The following is a 21263-nucleotide window of genomic DNA, read 5'->3' on the forward strand; positions in this document are numbered from 1 at the left end:
TCCCGCTCTGTTCATGAGGAGAACTGGAAGCGCAAGCACAGTTGCTTTTAGGTAGAGGTATGAGCTTGAAAGAAGATAAGAAAAAAGTGCCAGAGCACCATTTCTAGCACATTGTGTGCACTTTATAAAATTAGTTGTGTGTTGATACAGTGTTGTTCCTGTTGCTTTCGAAAGTCTTTTCATAAAGTGGATTGGAATAGATTCTGTTCACAGTCAACGAACCTTGTGGTTTGAAAGGGAAAAAAGAGCCTTGATAAAAAATGATAAATGGCCCTGAGATAGTGTGAATAATACACATGGTAAGTCTTCTCGTAATGGCTAATAGTAAAGATATTTTAGGTGGCCAGTGTGACTAGGATTCCCAAGGTCACAAGAATACATGTTAAGTGTACCTGATGCTAGTGTACCTGGTAAAACAGTCATCATCATTTCTCATCTGGGTCCAGTAGACCCTTTATATTGTTAAGTCATTTTTATAAATACTTTACAGAAGTAAAAATAAAGGAATAGTGAGGAAAAAACTTATTAGGAATTTTAGTAAGTATTTACTGAAACCTCGTTTTTAAAAACCTTTTAATCAAGTTAGTTTTGGTGCTCAAATATCAGACCACATGAAAGAATACTATAAGCTCTATTAACAAAATGAGATTGCCCAAGTTCTTGTTGCAAGATATTTGTGATGATGTCATTCCTGGTTGGGAAGACCATATATATATATATTTTTTGTCATTAGAGAAGCATTATTTGTGTACTCATTGATTTTTTTTTTCGAGTTTCTTAAGTCTGAGATTTTCACTTAGAGATCAATTTTTAGAGTCTAGTGTGTTAAGTATGTCCCAAGTATTCCATGGGACGTACTTAAACTAAAAATCAATTTGTTTTTTATCTGAAATTCAAATTCAGTTGGGTATCCTGGATTTTTACTTGCTAAATCTAGCAACCCTACTAAAAGTAGACTGAAAGATGTTATCTCCAGTCTTTTATACTTTCTGGAGAGAAGATGTAGTACTTTGGGTAATGCAGTGCAGAAACTAAACTGTGACTGTTTCACTGTTGCATCATGTTTTTATGATTCTGTCATTCCACTTATTATTTTTGTCTTTTTTAGCATAGTTGGCAATCATTGATGAGTAACAAAGAGTGATGATGAATTAGTAAAGAATTATGAGATATAGGAAAAGTAAGAACACTAAAACTCCATAATAAAGATTAGATTTATAAAAGTCTAATGGACCTGCCTAGTAGTTGCAATATAGAATGAGTTTTTTTAATAAGTAAAGTTTCTTCTTGATTTTTTGAAAGACCTCTGAGAAAGTGTCATAAAATATAAAATATCAATCCTTACGAATAGTTAAAACTGTTGGGAAAAAAACAAAACAAAACAAAACCTAAAATTGGGTCTAAATGGACCCTGATGGTAAAACTGAGAGTTAAATGGAGTTACTGTGCATGGAGACATAACACTGAGGTGTAGTTCATCCTCAGAAAAAGGGAAAGTAATTTGTTTCCACAGTCGTAGATGTCACATATAGCAGAAGTTAGGCCCTTCAGAGTAGCCCGTCAACCGTATTGAACCTGTATATTGAGAAACCAACTAACGTCCCATACATGATCTAATCACAGAATTTAGACACCAACTTCTTTCCTCCACCTTTAAAACAAAAACGTATTTCCAGGAAAAAGATTTAGAATAGGGGTTGGCAAACTATGGTCCATGGGCCAAATCTGGCCTACTATGTATGGTTGGGAAAATTTGTTTTTTACAGACTATTTCCTGACATATGAAGATTTTATAAAATTTAAATATTAGTGTCCATAATTAAAGCTTTATTGACACACAGCTATGCTTATTCATTTACATATTGTCTATTGCTGCTTTCGAGCTATAGTGGCAGAGTTGAGCAACATGCACCAGAGATCTATGGCTTGCAAAAGATAAAATACTTACTGTCTGGCCCTTTACAGAAAAAGTTTGTCAATCCCTGATCTAGAGCAAGTGTAAATACTACAATTACATATCTGTGTTGTTCTTAACTTAACCATGTGTGGGGTTTTGTTTTTGCTTTATGTTGTGTTAGGCAAGAAACTTATTTGGGATTAATAACAGGTTAGATCATATGTCAAGGAGGAATGATTGAAACATACCTTTATAGAGAGAAAAGGAGTAGGATGAAACTCTTTTTGGATGCCAGTGTGTCAGTCAGGTAAAGGTATTCACCTTGAATCAGAGGTGAATATTCAGATGCCTTATGTAGGACCTGTAGTCTCAGGTGATTGAGCTCAGCCCTTGTTTATGCCTTAGAATTTGCCTTACTCAGTAGGTTTGTGACTTCCAGTTGCATATGGTGAGGGTGTTCCTCCATTAACAAGTTAATACTGTTTATCAGTATTTTAAAGAAGCTGGGAAGAGATCTGGCAGTGAGACTTACGTCATTTTAAGTTGTTCTGGAGAACGTTTGAGGGCAGTATACTTCTACAAACAGATTATTCCCCACAACAGTCTTGCAAGTAAAAGTGACTTGTCAAAATCATGCAGTTCCTGAGGAGTCAAATTTTATGTATAGGATGGGTTTTTGAAGACTCGTGGTTTGACTGTTCCCACTGAAATAATATCAAGTAGGGGAGACTCGTTTTTATTTTATTTTATTGAAGTATAGTTGATTTACAATGTTGTGTTAATTTCTGCCATACAGCAAAATGAGTCAGTTATACACATATATATATATTCTTTTTAATTATGGTTTTATCTCAGGATATTGAATACAGTTCCCTGTGCTATACAGTAGGACCTTGTTATTATCCACTCTATACATAATAGTTTGCATCTGCTAACCCCAAACTCCCACTCCCCAGTGCCCCCCACATACTCCCTCCCTCCCTCCCTCCCTCCCTCTCTCTCTCTCTCTCCCCCCCCTCCCTCTCCCTCCCTCCCTCCCTCCCTCCCTCCTTCTCTCTCCCTCTCTCTCTCCCCCTCTCCCTCCCTCCCCAATTAGGGGAGACCATTCTTATAGTGCACAAATCCATCTCTGTTGTGGAACATCCTTTTTTTTTTTCTCCACATTGTTGTTAGTATTTGTGAAAATTCTAATGGCTTCAGAATCACAGAAATTGTTTGGCCTCTATGTTTTACCACACTGGATTTTCACGGTGGTTTTCAGTACTAGCACCACTAAAAATGAATGCCTGGGTGACATTGCTATAGTCTATTAAAAAGATTTCAAGTTATGATAGTCAATATTAAAATACATCTTCACAAACAGGACTCTGATTGCTCAGAGACCTTTTCATGTTAAATATCAGTTGAGAATGGTGATTTTTTTTTTTAATGTAGCAGCTAAAGTGGTGCCACCATGTGGCAATAGCAGAAACTCATTTTACAATTTACTTGGCTTACCAGCCTTGAAATTATGATTTTTTTTAAGAGATGAATTTTTTAAATTTGTGGTATTTACATTTTGCGTATCAAGTGAGGCTTTATTTTTATGTCAAATTGCCTAAATCTTTATTTCCTCCAGGTTTTTTTTTTTTGGTTTTTGTTTTTTTGCTCTACGCGGGCCTCTCACTGTTGTGGCCTCTCCTGTTGCGGAGCACAGGCCCCGGACACACAGGCTCAGCGACCCTGGCTCACGGGCCTAGCTGCTCCACGGCATGTGGGATCTTCCCAGACCAGGGCACGAACCCGTGTCCCCTGCATCAGCAGGCGAACTTTCAACCACTGCGCCACCAGGGAAGCCCTCCTCCAGTTTTTTGATTGTGGTAAAATACAGATAACATAAAATTTTTGATCTTAACCATATTTAAGTATACAGTTCAGTGGTATTAAATGCATTTGTAATGTTTTGCAACCGTTGCCACCATCCATCTCTAGAACTCTACATTTTGTAAAACTGAAATCTATACCCCAGTAAACAGTAGCTTCCCATTTTCCCCTCCTCTCAGCCCCTGGCAACTATTATTCTACTTTCTGTCTCTTTGTATCTAAGTAGAATCAGTATTTGTCTGTTTTGACTGGCTTATTTCATTTAACATAATATCCTCCGGGTTCATCCATGTTGTATATCGTGTGTCAAAATTTCCTTCCTTTTTAGGCTGAATGAGATTATATTATTTTTACCACATTTTGCTTATTCATTCGTCGGTGGACACTTGTGTTGTTGCCACATTTAAGTTATTGTGAATAATTCTGCTAAATCTTGATAATTCAAAATCATGTAAAATGTGGCATGTGACTTTAAAGGAAAGAAATCTGCCTTTCATAGGTCCTAAATTGTCTTGTGTTGACTTGCCTGCTATACTATAGTATGTGTTTCTACTCCAGGTGAACCGTCCTATTGGCAGGGTACAGATCTTCACTGCAGACTTGTCTGAAATTCCCCGTTGCAACTGTAAAGCTACTGATGAGAACCCCTGTGGGATAGACTCCGAGTGCATCAACCGCATGCTGCTCTATGAGTGTCACCCCACAGTATGTCCTGCTGGAGGGCGCTGCCAAAACCAGTGCTTTACTAAGCGCCAGTATCCAGAGGTTGAAATTTTTCGCACATTACAGAGGGGCTGGGGTCTCCGGACAAAAACAGATATCAAAAAGGTGAAGAAACCTATTCTTAATTTTCAGATTTTTTTTCTTTGCAGTTGCTTAATATGAGTAATTGTTCTTGATGAATATGAGAAAATTGATCATGGAGGAAAATAATATTGTGTGAGGATTAACCTTATTTTTATATCTTGCCAATCCTTCCAGAAATTAGAGGCTTGAAAATAGATGGTCTCCTTTATTTCTAAAGTTCAAGTATTGATCATGTTCACTATGTATGAGAATGATAAAAATGAGGGAAATTCATAGAGATACTTGTTTGCTCATTTGCGGAAATCCTGGAACCTGTAGTTAGGATAGTGAGAGCATGATACAGTGGTGTTAATCACCAACTAATAAAATAAAATCTATTTTTACTGAGAGAAAAATAGGTTTGGGTTCATGGAACATGCAGGAGAAGAGGATTAGGTCTTCTCTAATGAAAATGCAGTAACATCTTCAACTTGAAACTTGGAAGGACCTGCAGGTTTCTAATAAATAGATGGTATTGTACAGTCTTTGAGTAGAATAAATTATATTTGACATTTTAATAGAATAAACCTTACTCTGGTTATACCTTCTGAAGAATTTTATTGAAGTTTGTTTCTAGGAAAGGAAGTGAATATGGGGTGGTCTATTTTAGTCATTTGCTAAGTAACCGTTATATATTGTCTGTGTGTCAGGCATGTTGCTGTGTGATGCAGTGCTCAGTAAGAGAGACATGGTCCATGCTTTCATACAGTTTACATTCTAGATGCGGAGAGACATTGAACAAGTAATCACCCAATGTGGAAACACAAAGGGTTCTGGAGGCATGTGGCAAAGGGCCTGAAACTAGCTTGTCTCTGAGAATTTTAATTTTTTTGTTGTTGTTGTTGTTGTTGTTGCGCTTAGTTGCAGCAGGCAGGCTCCTTAGTTGCAGCTCAAGGGCTCCTTAGTTGTGTCACATGGGCTTCTTAGTTGTGGCATGTGAACTCTTAGTTGCGGCATGCATGTGGGATCTAGTTCCCTGACCAGGGATCGAACCCGGGCCCCCTGCATTGGGAGTGTGGAGTCTTAACCACTGCACCACCAGGGAAGTCCCTGAGAATGTTTTTTGTTTTTTTTTTTTGTTTGTTTGTTTTGTTTTAGCGGTACGTGGGCCTCTCACTATTGTGGCCTCTCCCGCTGCGGAGCACAGGCTCCGGACGCGCAGGCTCAGTGGCCATGGCTCACGGGCCCAGCCGCTCCATGGCACGTGGGATCTTCCCGGACCGGGGTACGAACCCGTGTCCCCGGCATCAGCAAGTGGACTCTCAACCACTGCGCCACCAGGGAAGCCCCCTGAGAATGTTTTAAATTGAGGCTTGAAACATAAGTAATTGTTGGCTTAGGCTGGTTGAGTGTTCAAGCATTTCAGGTAGAGGGGACAGCATGAGAGAAAGCCAGTATGACTATTGTATAGTGAGTCAGGAGGACAGTGATGTGAAATGTGGTGGAAGGGCAGTAGGCAGGGCATGCTCCAAGGAAAAAGAGGATAGTTTAGCGAAATTGACTTTTAGGTTCTTGGACAGGTAAAGGGATCAACTATCCATATCACCATTATAGTGGAGCTTTAGTTTACTTACTTTTATTTTGGTTGATCTTAAGGTGTATCCCAAGTTTTCTGCTGTTGGCTGTGGTAGGAGTGGGGAGATGGTTCATATTTTCAAATAGTTGAAGTATCATATTTATATTATGTGGTTTCTTGAATAAACCTTTGTTAAAGTGACTAGTTAAATGTGCATGAATTGCTTTGGAGAATCTGTTGTTTTCATTAATTTTTTAAAATAAGGTATACCTGTGAACACAGTTATGCTTTTTGTCACTTAAGTGAAGAGCTATTTCTTGTTCCAGGGTGAATTTGTCAATGAATATGTGGGTGAGCTAATAGATGAAGAAGAGTGCAGAGCTCGAATCCGTTATGCCCAAGAACACGATATCACTAATTTCTATATGCTCACTTTAGACAAAGTAAGTAATGAAAAGTGTTATTTCCACTGTTATAAGATTGTGAATTAGTGTTGTCCCAGCTATAGTGTTCATAGGCATGTCATACACTGTCCAAAACAGTGTCTTTCCCCCATATTCATAGGGATTGCTTGATCAGGGTCCTGGAGTTAGGTAAGGTTGCTCATTTCTAGCTGTACATCCATGGCAAAAGGCAATACAGCTGCTTTTAGCATTATTTTTCAGTGTCCAATGTAAGTGATTATGTCTTTTAGTGTTTTTCCTATAAGATTAAAACTTGAAGCCAGAAAAATAATAATTTTTTTACTTTTTATTTTACAGATTGAGACACTGATTTGTTCGTATTTAATTAGTGCATTGAGAAGGTCATATAAATTGACTATAGAACTCAGCTTACAAACCCAAGTCAGCTCTCCAATTATTGGAATTTCTGATGAGTTACATTTCACTGGTGTCTAGAATTATATTTGGGATTTCTTTTTTTGTATGTGTGTGTTTCCAACATGTTTTATTTATTTATTTTAAATTTATTTTTTAATATTTTATAGAAGTATATTTCGTTTACAATGTTGTATTAATTTCTGCTGTATAGCAAAGTGATTCAGTTATACATATATATTCTTTTTCATATTCTTTTGCATTATGATTTATCACCAGATATTGAATATAGTTCCCTGTGCTATACAGTAGGACCTTGTTGTTTATGGGATTTATTTCTAATTCCAGCATCCTAATGTGTTTTGTTTCTGTGTATACTGAGATTCCTCTTTGTACCTGAGTATTATGTTCTGCTAGGTTCCTCTCCCCCACCCTCCTTTAACTTTTATAATAGACCTTTCTTGGTGTGAAACTTTGTATTTACCGAGTTGTACTTTTATGGATTGTGAGATTCTCACCTCAAGATACTCTTGATCTTCATTCGGGATGGGGTCTTGATGTCATTATTAAAATATTAGGTGATTTCTGATGTGTAGCCAGGGTTCAGGACTACCTAATTTAGAGAATGGAACAAGCTACTATTTCTAGGATGGTGGTCCTCAAACTTTAGCATATATCATAATCACCTAGTGGGCTTAACACAGATTGCTGGGCCTCCGAGTTTCTGCTTTAGTATATCTGGAGTGCAACCCAAGAATTTGCATTTCTAACGGATTCCGAGGTGGTGATACTAGTGCTGGTCAAGGGACTACACTCTGAGACCACCCCTCTGGAAGAATCAAACTTTACAAATAGAAACTCCAGCTTATTTATTATCACTCTAATTTTAATCAATAATAGTAGAGGTCTGCTGAACAGCATCTCTTGGAATTCTAGGATCGTATTATTGATGCTGGTCCCAAAGGAAACTATGCTCGATTCATGAATCATTGCTGCCAGCCCAACTGTGAAACACAGAAGTGGTCTGTGAATGGAGATACCCGTGTTGGCCTTTTTGCCTTGAGTGACATTAAAGCAGGTAAGAATTATTTAAGGATTCTGGAGCTAGGAATGGGATTTCAGTTTTTATTATCTAAAAATCCCATATGTTCTATAATCCAAAATGAGGTTGCAAATTCCCAAGGATACATAAAAGACTTTCCAGGTGGTATTTAGCATGTACCAGGTATTTTTTTTGTTGGTGGTGGTATGGTAAAATACACGTTACATAAAATTTACCATTTCAGCCATTTTTAAGTGTACGGTTCAGTGGCATTAAGTCCATTCACATTGTTGTGCAACCATCACCACCATCTATCTCCAGAACTTTTTATCTTCTCCAACTGAAGATACCCATTAACCAATAACTCCCTCATTTCCCCCCTCCCCGAGCCCCGGGCAACCACCATTTTATCTTCTGTCTCTGTGATTTTTTTAGCTACTCTGGGAATCTCATGTAAGTGCAGTCATACAATATTTGTTTTGTTGTGGCTAGCTCATTTTTACTTAGCATGATGTCTTCAAGGTTTGGGCATGGATGTTTGGGGTTTTTTTGTTTGTTTGTTTTTTTCTGGTCGTGCCACATGGCTTGTGGGATCTTAGTTCCCCGACCAGGGATTGAACCAGGGGCCACCACAGTGAAAGCACCAAGTCCTAACCACTGGACCACCAGGGAATTTCCTGGATGGTTTTAAAGGAATAAATTTCCAGACCTTTTCCATAGCCTTTATATGAACTCCTTAAAAATTGGTCTGCCTTAGGACTTTCCCTGGTGGCACAGTGGTTAAGAATTCGCCTGCCAATGCAGGGAACACGGGTTCGATCCCTGGTCCGGGAAGATCCCACATGCCGCGGAGCAACTAAGCCCGTGTGTCACAACTACTGAACCCGCGTGCCACAACTACTGAAGCCCGCGCGCCTACAGCCTGTGCTCCGCAACAAGAGAAGCCACCGCAATGAGAAGCCCGTGCACTGCAACGAAGAGTAGCCCCCGCTCGCCGCAACTAGAGGAAGCCCGTGCGCAGCAGTGAAGACCCCACGCAGCCAGAAATAAATAAATTTATTTTTTAAAAAAATTGGTCTGCCTTAGAAAGTGTCAGCAGTCCAGGTCTCCTTTTACAGTTGCCCTTCATCCACTTTATAAACCAAATATCCACCTCTTACCCATCTGAATTTTATGGTTTATGAGCCCAAGGCTAAGAAAAACAAAAACCCTCACCTCTTGGGTCTCAAAGAACTGGACATTTGGAGAATGCACAGCTATGTTGTGGCCTGCCTAGATGCCTATTACGTCTCTGAGAATTCAGAGTGTAGAAGTGAGGTAGTTGTAATCAGCACAATATTAAGATGTTTATTTGAATTGAAAGTAAACCTGATAGGGCTAAGAGGTTTGAAAGTAAAGTTATATGATGGATATTTTCCATCAATTAAAGGAGCTTAAAATTTAGTGTCAAGGTTTTGATGAAAAAGTTGTAAGCATATCGTATATACATATACATATGACACCCTCTAAATTGCATGATTTTTTAAAATATTTAGACTTGTATAAGTTTGAATGTATAAGGATGTATATAATTTTTCAAAATAAGTTTTGCAGGAATACTAACAAAGCATTTTCAGGATCACTCTCCTAACTCAAAATGAGATCAGACTGGCCTGGGTAGTTTGTAATTGACAGTAGCGTAGTCCAATGACTTTCAAAGCAGAAATCCCATATGAGCATTCTGCTTTGCCCAGTCAGTGTCGTTTACCTCAGCAAACACTAATCAAGATAAAGTAATTAAAGAGCAATTTTGTCAGCTTTTTGTCTGTTGCCTTTTCTTTTTTTCAATCTGTGGATAACACCCAACACCCCCCGCCCCCCCCCCCCGATATATCTATTTCTCTATAATTTAAATATACTGCTGCCCAGGAGTCTTTTAGGCTCTTTAGAATTTTAAAGGCTCTGACAGTTTTCATATTTTAAAAATTGAGCCACTGTTTTGCATTGCTTCACATAAAAGTATTTAATGATGAAAGTAACAATGCTTGAGCATCACTGTGCACTGTGCTCTATTGGACTAAAAGATAGTGATTTTTAAAATCAGTAAGTTGTATCAAATTTTTGGAATGGATGGCTTCAGAGTAAATTGGGTAGATTTCTGCTTTGTAACAGGAATTATCAAGTGAGTGTGTAAGAGCTACCATTTATCCAATGCCAGACACTGTTCCAAGCATATTGTCTCATTTAATCCTTACAAAAGTACTGTAAAGTATTTGGTAGCATTATCTGTGTTACTTGGATTCTTGGATCTGATATATCTCTCATTCTTTTCTCCATTTTTCTCTGTAACCACACTGGGGGAGGGAGGGGCAGTGTTCCTCTGTATTAATTACTTAAATGTTAGCCATGTGACTTCAGTTCTTATCTCTGTCCTGACTGCTTTTAGTACCACACTTCTACTTTGAACTTTAGTCTGTGTCCATGGGGATGGCCTCTTCTACCATGTCTAGCCACAAATTTCTCTTCTCCCATATTCATTCAGCTCAGGTAGAGTGGTGTGGGAATTGACAGACCTTATTTTTGTCCTCCCAGTCTGCAAGGGTAGGTGGGGGAATTGAGACAGAATGTGCTCATTGCCATGCAGAGTGCCCATAGGAGCTTCAGCCTTGCGAATGGAATCAGAACTTTAAGCTTGCTCTCCTCCTTACACATCCAACCTCATGGGCTCTTCACATACCTGTTACTTTCTGTCTTCAATGTGTCATACTCACTCCTTGTTTATCTCTTCTCCAGTGCCATTTGCCATCCCCCAGATTGCAGATTATTGTATTTTGGACTGTTTTCTAGAATGGCTTTCCTGTATGCACACTGATGATACCTTCTGATTTATCTCCTTATGTGGTTTTGTTTACACAGTGGATGCTGAGTGAGCAGCAAGTTATGCCAAGTATCTTGCTATCTTGTGGTTGAGTTGCACTGTAAGCACATTAAATATATGAAAATTCAGCTATATGCTCATAAATTTTTAAATAAGATTAGTGTGAATAGAATTACCCATCATTCAGTACAATAAGTTCACGGTGGGGAGGGGAGATGTGACCCTGCTGTTACCTTGGTCAGTCTTGGTTCCTACAGGCTCCTCACAATGTGAGCCTCTTACCAGGCCACAAATGATTCTAGCATTTGTACCATATGAACTCCTAAATATAAGCCAGCTGCTTTATAATTTGCTCAACCAAATTAAAAAATAATTGTTTCCAATATTAGATGAAAAACTGTATATATTAATTAGTCTCACTGATAGAAGATTTGTCATTCTGCAAAGGGAAATCTTCCTAAGTTTTGACAGTTTTGACTGAACAATTATCACTTTGTACATTAACGGTAAGCCATGACCCCCACCCAGAGATAACCTCTTTGTATGTCTGTATAAAATTCTTCTATTTGTTAGGCTTTCCCTAACATGCTTTGAGTTTGAATGTGTGATTTATTTGCTCTCAGTTTTGATGAAATGCACTTGTGACAGAAAGGGGACTTTTTTACCTTAAATTTGTACATCTCCTATTAAAGTTTACAAATTTCTGCTATGTACATTATGTCATTCTCAGTAAGCTTGTGAGATTGTTATCTGCATTTAATAAATGGACTCTTCAGCTCAAATCAGCCAGCTAGATTGTGGTGTAACTGGGATGTATAGCCAGGGCTTAGGTCTTGTGGTCTAGAGTTCTCTGGTATTATTCTGTATTGACATGTCTCTCTCCCTTAAGTGCTGCCTGGTAAGATGTACTCACCTTGGCACAGATGACAGGTTTCCTTCATACTTGCTTTCCCAGTGCCTGGCACATCAGTGCACAATAAATTGCTGTTTGTCTGTTTTTGGTAATGAAATAATATATTTTGAATCTGAATGGTTAGAAAAAAATAAAAAACAATTTGGGATTAACACATCTATAGTAAAAGTTATTTTAAATATTACTTGTTGGGACTTCCCTGGAGGTCCAGTGGTTAAGACTTCGCCTTCCAGTGCAGGGGGTGCATGTTTGATCCCTGGTCGGGGAGCTAAGATCCCACATGCCTCGCAGCCAGGAAACCAAAAGGTAAAACGGAAGCAATATTGTAAGAAATTCAATAAAGACTTTAAAAATGGTCCACATCAAAAAAATCTTAAAAAAAAATTACTTGTTAAGTCATGTAAGTTTTTCTGTTATTAAGTTATATTAGCTCATTAATAATGTTATATGATTAGGATTTATTAGTATGTTAATAATACAGTGTGATTAGAGTTAATCCTTTTAATCCTCTTTTAAAAATTCATCTGTTCTCTTGGAAGTCTGCCTTTTGTGATTAATAGAGAAATAATGTAATTAAAGCCATAGATATTAATATTTTCATGGTCTTTTATGCAGGCACTGAACTTACCTTCAACTACAACCTAGAATGTCTTGGGAATGGAAAGACTGTTTGCAAATGTGGAGCTCCGAACTGCAGTGGCTTTTTGGGTGTAAGGCCAAAGGTACCTTTTAAACATAAAGCTGTAAAATAGGAACCTGTAGATTACTTCCCATGTCTTTTATTGGTCTTAATTGATCTTACATTTCCTAAGAAAGATTCTCAGTCTCTGTGTCTCTTTTTGCCTTTTTAAAGATATCAAAGAATCTGATATTGAATTTAAGATTCTAAATGTACTATAAGACTGTAGATAAACATAGAACTTTTTTTTTTTTTAAGGACCCTTAATCTTAACCATGTACCAGTATAAACTTTGTTGTATCTTACTTCCTGGTTTTTTATGTGTACTTTAACTGAATTATAATTCTATAACTGTTAAGAATTGTTTATAATTCTTAAATATTATACATTTTTCCTTGCTGTTACATAATTTTCATAACCATCATTTTTAGTGACTGTTTAAATTTTTATATAATGGATGAACCATAATAGATGAACATCTGGATGCTTCCAGATTTCTCTATCGTAAGTAACAGCATGCTGAAAATTGAAATTTAATTTTGATGCAAAGTAGACTACACCATGACTCCAATTGGGTATTTCCCATTATGCTTGTTTGATTGTGAAGTCAACATTAAGAACTGAAAAATGCAAATTAGCATGGAAACCACTAGCTAAAGAGGGTAATCATTTTGAGCTATAATAAATGAAGAACACCCAGTGATTATTCTTTTATTTATTAAATAAGAAAATTTATATTGGATTTTGTATTTTGTTTAGTTAGTTGGTTAAATGGTCTTGTTCCTTAAGATGTGCGGTTGACTTAGTCCCTATAAATTAAAATAGTAACAGAGTTTAATGGTGTTAGGTGCACTAGGGATGTCAGTTTCTATATCTTTAGGGTCTGTGTAGCATTTCACACATGAATCAGTGAAAGGGAAATTCGGGAGCAGAAGTTTAGAAATGGGAGGAGATCACTGTGGGCTGGCAATAAATTGGATTGGTCCTGGATGTTCCTAGGCTGAGATAAATAATGTGATGAAAACCATGCATTTTGATGACCAAGTGTGGTCTGCAGGGAGCACAGAGTAGACCTGTGGGCTGCACCAGGATCTATCTTGGGGAGTGGTGGACATGAACCTAAACTGACTTAGGTAAAGATGCATAGCTTGTCAAGAGCAAGGGCCACAAATTAGTTTTCTGTGTCTTCCTAGCACATGGCTCATACTAAGTGCTCAGTGAAGGTTTGTTGAATAAGTTAAGAAATGTGTGTGACACATACACCCAGAGAAGTCTTCCTTAGTTTTTGAAATTAGACAAACATAAGAATAAAAATAAAACTTACTGTTAAAGGATGATCTTTAATACCAGTCTTATGTATCAACAGAAAGCAGCACATTTCTCTCTTAATTCGCTCAAGTGGTAGGAGTAGTTGATACCAGATAAAATTCATGCTACCATTCATTGGGTACCTATGATATGCCCAGTGCTTTTCCTGCATTTTCTCTTAACTTCACAGTAGTCTATGAGGACTGTGTCTTCCCAGAGGAGAGTCTGAAGCTCAGAGAGGATAGTTAACCTGGTCAAGATCATACAACTAATGTGTCGACAATATTTGACCTCTAGAATCAACCCATTGCCACAGAGGAAAAGTCAAAGAAATTCAAGAAGAAGCAACAGGGGAAGCGCAGGACCCAGGGTGAAATCACAAAGGAGCGAGAGGATGAGTGTTTCAGCTGTGGGGATGCTGGCCAGCTCGTCTCCTGTAAGAAGCCAGGCTGCCCCAAAGTTTACCATGCAGACTGTCTCAATCTAACCAAGCGACCAGCAGGTTGGTGCCAAAATCCATTTAGAGTTCTCCTTGTTCTCTGCCAGAATTCTCAGAGCCCTTTGGTCTTCCCATGCATAGTGTTGAGAGGTGTCAAAATAAATGACAACAAAGGCTTAGAATCCTAGGTTATAGAGAAGGGAACAGAAACTCACTCGCTCTGTCAAGCATTTTATGTTATTTTATCCTCCCAGCAACCCGTAGAGAGGGGTGGGAATGACAGGAGTTTGTCCCCAAATTAGGTTTCCTTCAATATGTGGTTGCCAGGGTAATGAAATAATAGAAACTAAGGTAGTGTAGGGGCAAGGCCATAACACTGACCTCAGTGCCAGGAAATGGAAATGGGGAATTGTTTCAGAAGCAATTACTCAGGGCCGTAGCTGGCACAGGTTGTGATAGAACTGATCTTGCCAATGAGCCAGGAGTGAGCTCTAGCATAGTTTACTTGGAAGGAGCTGGGATGGAACACTGTCCATGGCAGAGATTCGGGTATCATGAAATGAGGGTAAAAGAGAGCAGCTTGGGTTGGCTTTGGGTCTTTCCTGCTGATTCTGTGTGGACAACACAGGTAAAGTTTGTGCTAGTTTCCAGACTTAACATTGAGCAAAGGTAAATCTGCTTCCATTTTTCACCTTTGTGTATCTGCTCCCTGTTCCTAGTAATAACCAAATAAGCAGTTTAATTGGCTGAGATTTTCCCCATAGGGTTGAATATTTAAAGGTTGTACAGGACAAATGGAGTTTGTAAAAATATGAAAGTAATATCTTCACATTCCATCTAAGGGGAGCTTTGGGTTTTGTTTTATTGTTGTTGCTTTTCTCCTTGTTGGAAATAGTTGTAGAAATCAGGGTTTACTCCTGCTTGGGTTCTTTTTGTTGTTTTTTACTCCTGCTTGGGTTTTAACTGATGCTTAGTTGCTACTTGATAGTTGGCTGTTATTTTTATGCATTTTGCAGAAAGTAAAGCTGAGATCCTGGGGGAGGGGAGGTGGGCAAGTGGCATGAGCTCTCTGCAGAAGGCAGCAGTTTGAAATCACTCCTTTGACTTAGTTCCAGAGCCATGACCCATCTCATATGCATGTCTTGTTTTCCTAAGCCTTTGTTTCACACCTGTGTTTTCAGGGAAATGGGAGTGTCCTTGGCATCAGTGTGACATCTGCGGAAAGGAAGCAGCCTCCTTCTGTGAGATGTGTCCCAGCTCCTTTTGTAAGCAGCATCGGGAAGGGATGCTCTTCATCTCCAAACTGGATGGGCGTCTGTCTTGTACTGAGCATGATCCCTGTGGGCCCAACCCTCTGGAACCTGGGGAGATCCGTGAGTATGTACCTCCTACAGTACCGCTGCCTCCAGGCCCAGGCACTCACCTGGCAGAGCAATCATCAGGAGTAGCTGCTCAGGGGCCCAAGATGTCGGACAAGCCATCTGCTGACACCAACCAGACGCTGTCGCTGTCCAGAAAAGCTCTGGCAGGGACTTGTCAGAGGCCACCGCTGCCTGAAAGGCCTCCTGATAGAACTGACTCCAGGCCCCAGCCTGTAGATAGGGTCAGGGACCTTGCTGGGTCAGGGACCAAACCCCAATCTTTGGTATCCAGCCAGAAGCCATTGGACAGGCCACCTGCAATGGCAGGACCAAGACCCCAACTATCTGACAAACCCTCTCCAGTGACCGGCCCAAGCTCCTCACCCTCAGTCAGGTCACAACCACTGGAAAGACCTCTGGGGACAGCTGACCCAAGGCTGGATAAATCCATAGGTGCTGCCAGCCCAAGGCCCCAGTCACTGGAGAAAACCCCTGTCCCTACTGGCCTGAGACTTCCGCAGCCAGACAAACTGCTAGTCACCAGCGGTCCCAAACCCCAGACTTCAGACAGGCCCTCTGAAAAATCCCATGCCTCTTTGTCCCAGAGACTCCCACCTCCTGACAAAGTACTATCAGCTGTGGTCCAGACCCTGGTAGCTAAAGAAAAAGCACTGAGGCCTGTGGACCAGAATACTCAGTCAAAAAATAGAGCTGCTTTGGTGATGGATCTCATAGACCTAACTCCTCGCCAGAAGGAACGGGGAGCTTCTCCCCATGAGATCACACCACAGGTTGATGAGAAGATGCCAGTGTTGGAGTCGAGCTCGTGGCCTGCCAGCAAAGGTCTGGGACAGATGTCACGAGCCATTGAGAGAGGCATTGTGTCAGATCCTGTCCTTCAGCCACCGGGCAAAGCAGCGGCCCCTTCAGAGCACTCCTGGCAAGCTGTTAAATCACTCACCCAGGCCAGACTTCTTTCTCAGCCCCCTGCCAAGGCTTTTTTGTATGAGCCAGCAACTCAGGCCTCAGGAAGAGCACCTGCAGGGGCTGAGCAGACCCCAGGGCCTCCCAGCCAAGCACCAGGCCTGGTGAAGCAGGTGAAGCAGATGGCCGGAGGCCAGCAACTACCTGGACTTGCTGCCAAGAGTGGGCAGTCCTTCAGGCCTCTTGGGAAGGCCCCATCCTCCCTCTCCACTGAAGAGAAGAAGTTGGCAACCACAGAGCAGAGTCCCTGGGCCTTGGGCAAGGCCTCACCAGGGCCAGGGCTCTGGCCCATGGTGGCTGGACAGACACTGGCACAGTCTTGCTGGTCCTCTGGGAGCACACAGACATTGGCACAGACTTGCTGGTCTCTTGGAAGAGGGCAAGACCCTAAATCAGAGCAAAATACCCTTCCAGCTCTTAACCAGGCTCCTTCCAGTCACAAGTGTGCAGAGTCAGAACAGAAATAATACCAGTAAATGCCACATGACCAGACCAGCTGCCCCCAGGGTTCTTGGGGAAGGGAAAAATCTTATTTTTCCCTCTTAAAAAACAGACCCCAACACTTTTCCACTGATATTCTCTCCTTATATCCCAACATTCAGAACTCTTGCTACATTAGCCAGTGGGGGCTTGTGGTTGTGTGAACCATGTATGGAAATCCAAGTGGGCCCCAGCCAAGGAGACAGACAGACTCGGGTCTCTTTCCCCCAACCGTTACTCATGGTGAACTTGAAATAAAAAGTCCACTCTGGAGTCAAGCATGGGATTCGATTCCACTGGTCAGGTTGAAGGTAGCGGGGCTCTCAAAGCTATTTCTCTAGCCCTACCAAGCCCCACTGAGGGTACCTGATGAACCCTTGGGAGGAACTGATACCCATTCAAATCGGTGGTGATTTCTTGAACATTCATGTGTGCTAGGCCTGGTGCTAGTCACTGGCAGGAGATACAGAGATAAATAAGACCTGATCCCTGTGAGCCTAACATGCTTGCCTGGGTTCCCAGGTTATTTTTAAAGAACCTTTGACCAGGAAATAACAGGAAGTTTGAGGGGCCTTGGGGCTCTGGGCTCATTTTGTCATGCCCTTTGTGGCCCCAGAAGTGGTTGTTTTGAGTGTCTCCTGGTCAGGTGTGCCTGTGTGTATGTGCATGCGTGTACACTCATGCGGAGGTCTCCTCTATAGGCAGGTAGGGCCTGTTGGCTGGGCAGCCTCTGCTGCTTCTGTCTGGGCTCTGGAGAGTCTAAAGATCTGTCCTTGGTGGAGCAGTTGGTTGGGGGGCTGGGCTCTGTGAGGACACAGCTTTCCCTCAGTGTAAGAAGGCAATTGGCAAGCTTACCTTTCTTTTCTACAGATTTTCCTCCTTTTACATCAACCCACCCCATGCCTGTCCCCCAAACACTCAGGTGCTTTCAGATTTCAGAGTCTCGGGCAGTAGACCTAGGGAATCTCTGGCAAGCTCTGGGCTAGATCCACCACCAGCTCAGGGAGAGTGCCAGATCCTGGCAAGAAATTACTTCTCTCCTGATCCTTTGCCCTCCTACCTGAATGGAGGGAGTCTTCTTCACTAGTGGATTCTACCACCCTCTTCCTGAGAAATGCTGTGCTCTGTATTGAGAACACCTGCCTGCTGACTTAGCTCAAAGGCAAGCCAGAACCCTTCCCCATGACTGGCAAGATGTGGCGTTTAGAGCAACGTCCAGTCCAAGAAATGACTCCTCATAACTGCTGATTATCTGTTACTGCTGCCCTGAGCTGGGGCCCAAGGGCTGGGAAATCTGTTGGTGCTACCCTGCCCTACCATTCACCCAGCTCACTGACTGCCAACAGGAATTGCTGTTTGGCCAGTTCCTTCCCATTCACCCACCCCCTCTTTGTCCCTAGACCAAACATGTTTACCTCTCTGCTTTGCCAACTTAGCCAGCAGCTTTAGCCAACAGGCCATCTCCTGGCCCCAAGGTCTCCTGGCCATTTCTGTCTCAGTTATGGCTTTTACACCCTCAACAGGATTCTGTATTTTGTCCCAATTTCCTCCTCCTGAGTTTCTATTGAGGTTACTCCCATACTTCTAAGGAGGGAACAACTGTTGTTATAGAAGCATTTGCGCTTTATATAAAGATTTAAAAAAGAATTTGCTTTTATTTCCCAAAGTCTGTCTCTGGGGTTGAGACATTTGAACTCAGGCAGAGGCATGAGGCTGGGCAGGGCTGCCCTGAGTTTAGGGGCCTATTCTTGCATCTCACTTAGACCTCGGACTCTCCTCTGTAAATTCCACCTGCCTAGTTCTCCCCTTTCATCCTGTCTCTCTTCCCACATCATCAGAGAGGAAAAGCTCTTTGTTTTAGAGGAAGAGAAAACAAAGCATCTTATTTTCTTTTAAAAAAATTTTAAACCATGGAAAAGATATTTTTAAAGAAATCCACCCAGAACATTAAAGTTCATTATATTAAGTATTTATCATGTGTGAGAATAATAAGTATATAACTGCAGCTAGTAGGTCCCTTTCCCTATTCTCTTAGGTTGTATGAGTAGGATTTGCTTGGTGCCAGTCCTGTGCCCTTTTTTTCTCCTGTCATCTGTAGTTGTGATCAGAAAAAGATATCCGCACTGCGCTGTCAGAATCTCTTTCCACTGTGTTGTGTGTTAAATTACCGTAGCTCTTTGTTTCATGAAATAAACTGTGAATTTTGTTGGGGGGTGGGGTGTGCAGGCTATGTAAAATTTTTAAGTGGAGAACTTTGATCCTGAAGGAGCTTCTCTTATGTAGGCTTTGGTAGGTAATTGACTTGACAGCCACTCTAGATATGTCTCACAGGACAGGAAGGAGTGAGGGAAAGGTGGGCCACTTTGTGGTTTTGTTTCAGTTTTTTCCATTCTCCCATTCACTGGAAAGCTTCCTTCCAGACCTGCGTAGGAAACAACTTCTGAAGCTGTTTATTTAAATGGATGGACAGCCAGCCTGGCTTTCATGAGGGCCATTGTAAGACTCTCTTAGGTTGATTGGAAATTAGATGTTCAACTCTCAGGCCCACTGATAGCATTTGATACTAGATTGTTAACATCATGAAAGCAGTCACTATACAATTAGAAGCAGAGTCGGAAGGACTTTTGGGAAGTGAGACTCTTGCATGACCCTTTGCGGGGGGTGACCTTGCCATCCTTAGGGGATTCTCCTGGAACCTATACTGAGACCTTTTCTCCAGGGGGTGTGACTTGGCAGTTAAAAGGAAATCTTTACTCTTAGAAACTCCTGATCTTTGTGTAGGATGCTATTTTGGCATTTGGCCAAGTGCTTGTAAATCAGGATCTCAATAGAGCGTCTGCCTTTAAGCCAGTTCCCCAGGAAGCCTTTCTGAGGGGTAAGCCATAGCTTCCATAGGTAGTTAGAGAACTAATACCTGTCCTGGCCCTGTTAAGTCAGAAAAAATTATGGAAACTGTTGAAATTTGAATTCAAAGCCTCATTTGCTTCTCTACTGGAGCAAACCCATTCTAATAGCAAAATAGTTGTCACTGCTACAAAAGCATCCAAGTTTTTAAATGTCTGCTTCCCCCTGAAGTTACTGAGTTTGAAGTGATTTAAATCACTGTGTCGATCCTCTTCTGAACAACTACCAAATCTACATCTTTAGCATTGATGAAAATAATTATTCTATTCTTTACATCCTCCACCCCACACTACAGTCAGGGCATGAAGTGCATCAGCGATCCTTTTCCAGGCTTGGTAGCGTCTACTCACAGGAGCTGGACTCCCAGGTTGCCTCGTGAGAACAGAGTGGCAGGAAGGAAGGCTGGTCCTGGCAGCTTCCCCTGTGGAGAAGAATCAGGAGAGCACTAAATGTGGATGGATTTTTTTTCCCCCCATCAGCTCCTATAAAGCAGGTTTTCTCCTAAGGCTTTTTTGGGGGACACTGTCATCCTCTTGGGGTCTGTCAGGAGGTCAGAGTAGCCCAGTGTCCTTACTTCTCTGAGATCATGGCAGGAAAGGAGCTGCCACAAGCCCCTTTTCCTGCTGAATAATGTTTGGGCTGTTCCATGTGTTAGACATTCCAGATCATTTAGAGCTGGGTAGCTGCTGCACGAGACTTTCCTTGGCTGTGGACAGTTAGCTCTCAGCTGAGCTTCCTAGAGTTAGTGCAGCAGGGCCAGAGGTTGCTGTAGTATAAATTGAAAAAAAGAATAGGTAATTGCTTTGTACACACACAAAAAATGCAATGATGGTGCTAATTTCCTGGTATAAATAAGCACTGCCAAGGGTTGAGGGACTGGTGACTTGAGAAACCCAGATTCCTGTTTGGGAAGAAGAGATCTTATGTAGTTTCCTTGAGGCTTTATTAGAGGAGGGGAAGGTAGAGCCTTGGTGAATCTTGCATCTGACCCTGAAATAGTCCAGTGCAGTCCAGAGGTGGAAGAGATGCTGTTTCCAGATGAGGGTGGCCATTGAGTTTCTCAGGGCTGGTGTCACCTTGTCCATAGCCTCTGTCCACACTGCCTGAACAGGTTGGTAGAGAGCTCCAAGTGTGGGGTCTCCCTCAGCTACCTTCTGCCCCTCTCTACCTCTTCCACTCTCATGGGAGCACCTCTATTGCTTATGAAGATTAAGGGTAATATTTCTTAAGGAAGTGGAAAGAGTTTATTTTAATTAGAAATCCACAGCCTGGGGAGAAATGTTTCCTATCAACATAAGCAAAAATAGCACATGTTAAACTCATATGGTCCCTTTTCTAGAGCTACTTTCCCATGAC

The 21263-nt window shown here is 41.2% G+C and overlaps 1 protein-coding gene across 10 annotated transcripts in view; it reads left to right on the plus strand.

The window, feature by feature from the left end:
- The window catches only part of NSD1 (nuclear receptor binding SET domain protein 1), a 136592-nt gene extending 115367 nt beyond the window's left edge, over positions 1 to 21225 (plus strand). For all 10 annotated transcript variants that reach the window (XM_079916869.1, XM_079916870.1, XM_079916875.1 and 7 more), the window contains 6 exons: positions 4319 to 4588; positions 6449 to 6565; positions 7877 to 8018; positions 12368 to 12474; positions 14037 to 14241; positions 15360 to 21225. In XM_079916869.1, the coding sequence (XP_079772995.1) occupies positions 4319 to 4588; positions 6449 to 6565; positions 7877 to 8018; positions 12368 to 12474; positions 14037 to 14241; positions 15360 to 16990 (2472 nt within the window). In that variant the 3' untranslated portion in view covers positions 16991 to 21225. The remainder of the gene's footprint in view (positions 1 to 4318; positions 4589 to 6448; positions 6566 to 7876; positions 8019 to 12367; positions 12475 to 14036; positions 14242 to 15359) is intronic.
- The last annotated feature ends 38 nt before the right edge of the window (positions 21226 to 21263 follow it).

Source organism: Stenella coeruleoalba (assembly GCF_951394435.1).
Source record: "Stenella coeruleoalba genome assembly, chromosome: 3".
In the NCBI taxonomy this organism is placed as follows: Eukaryota; Metazoa; Chordata; class Mammalia; order Artiodactyla; family Delphinidae; genus Stenella; species Stenella coeruleoalba.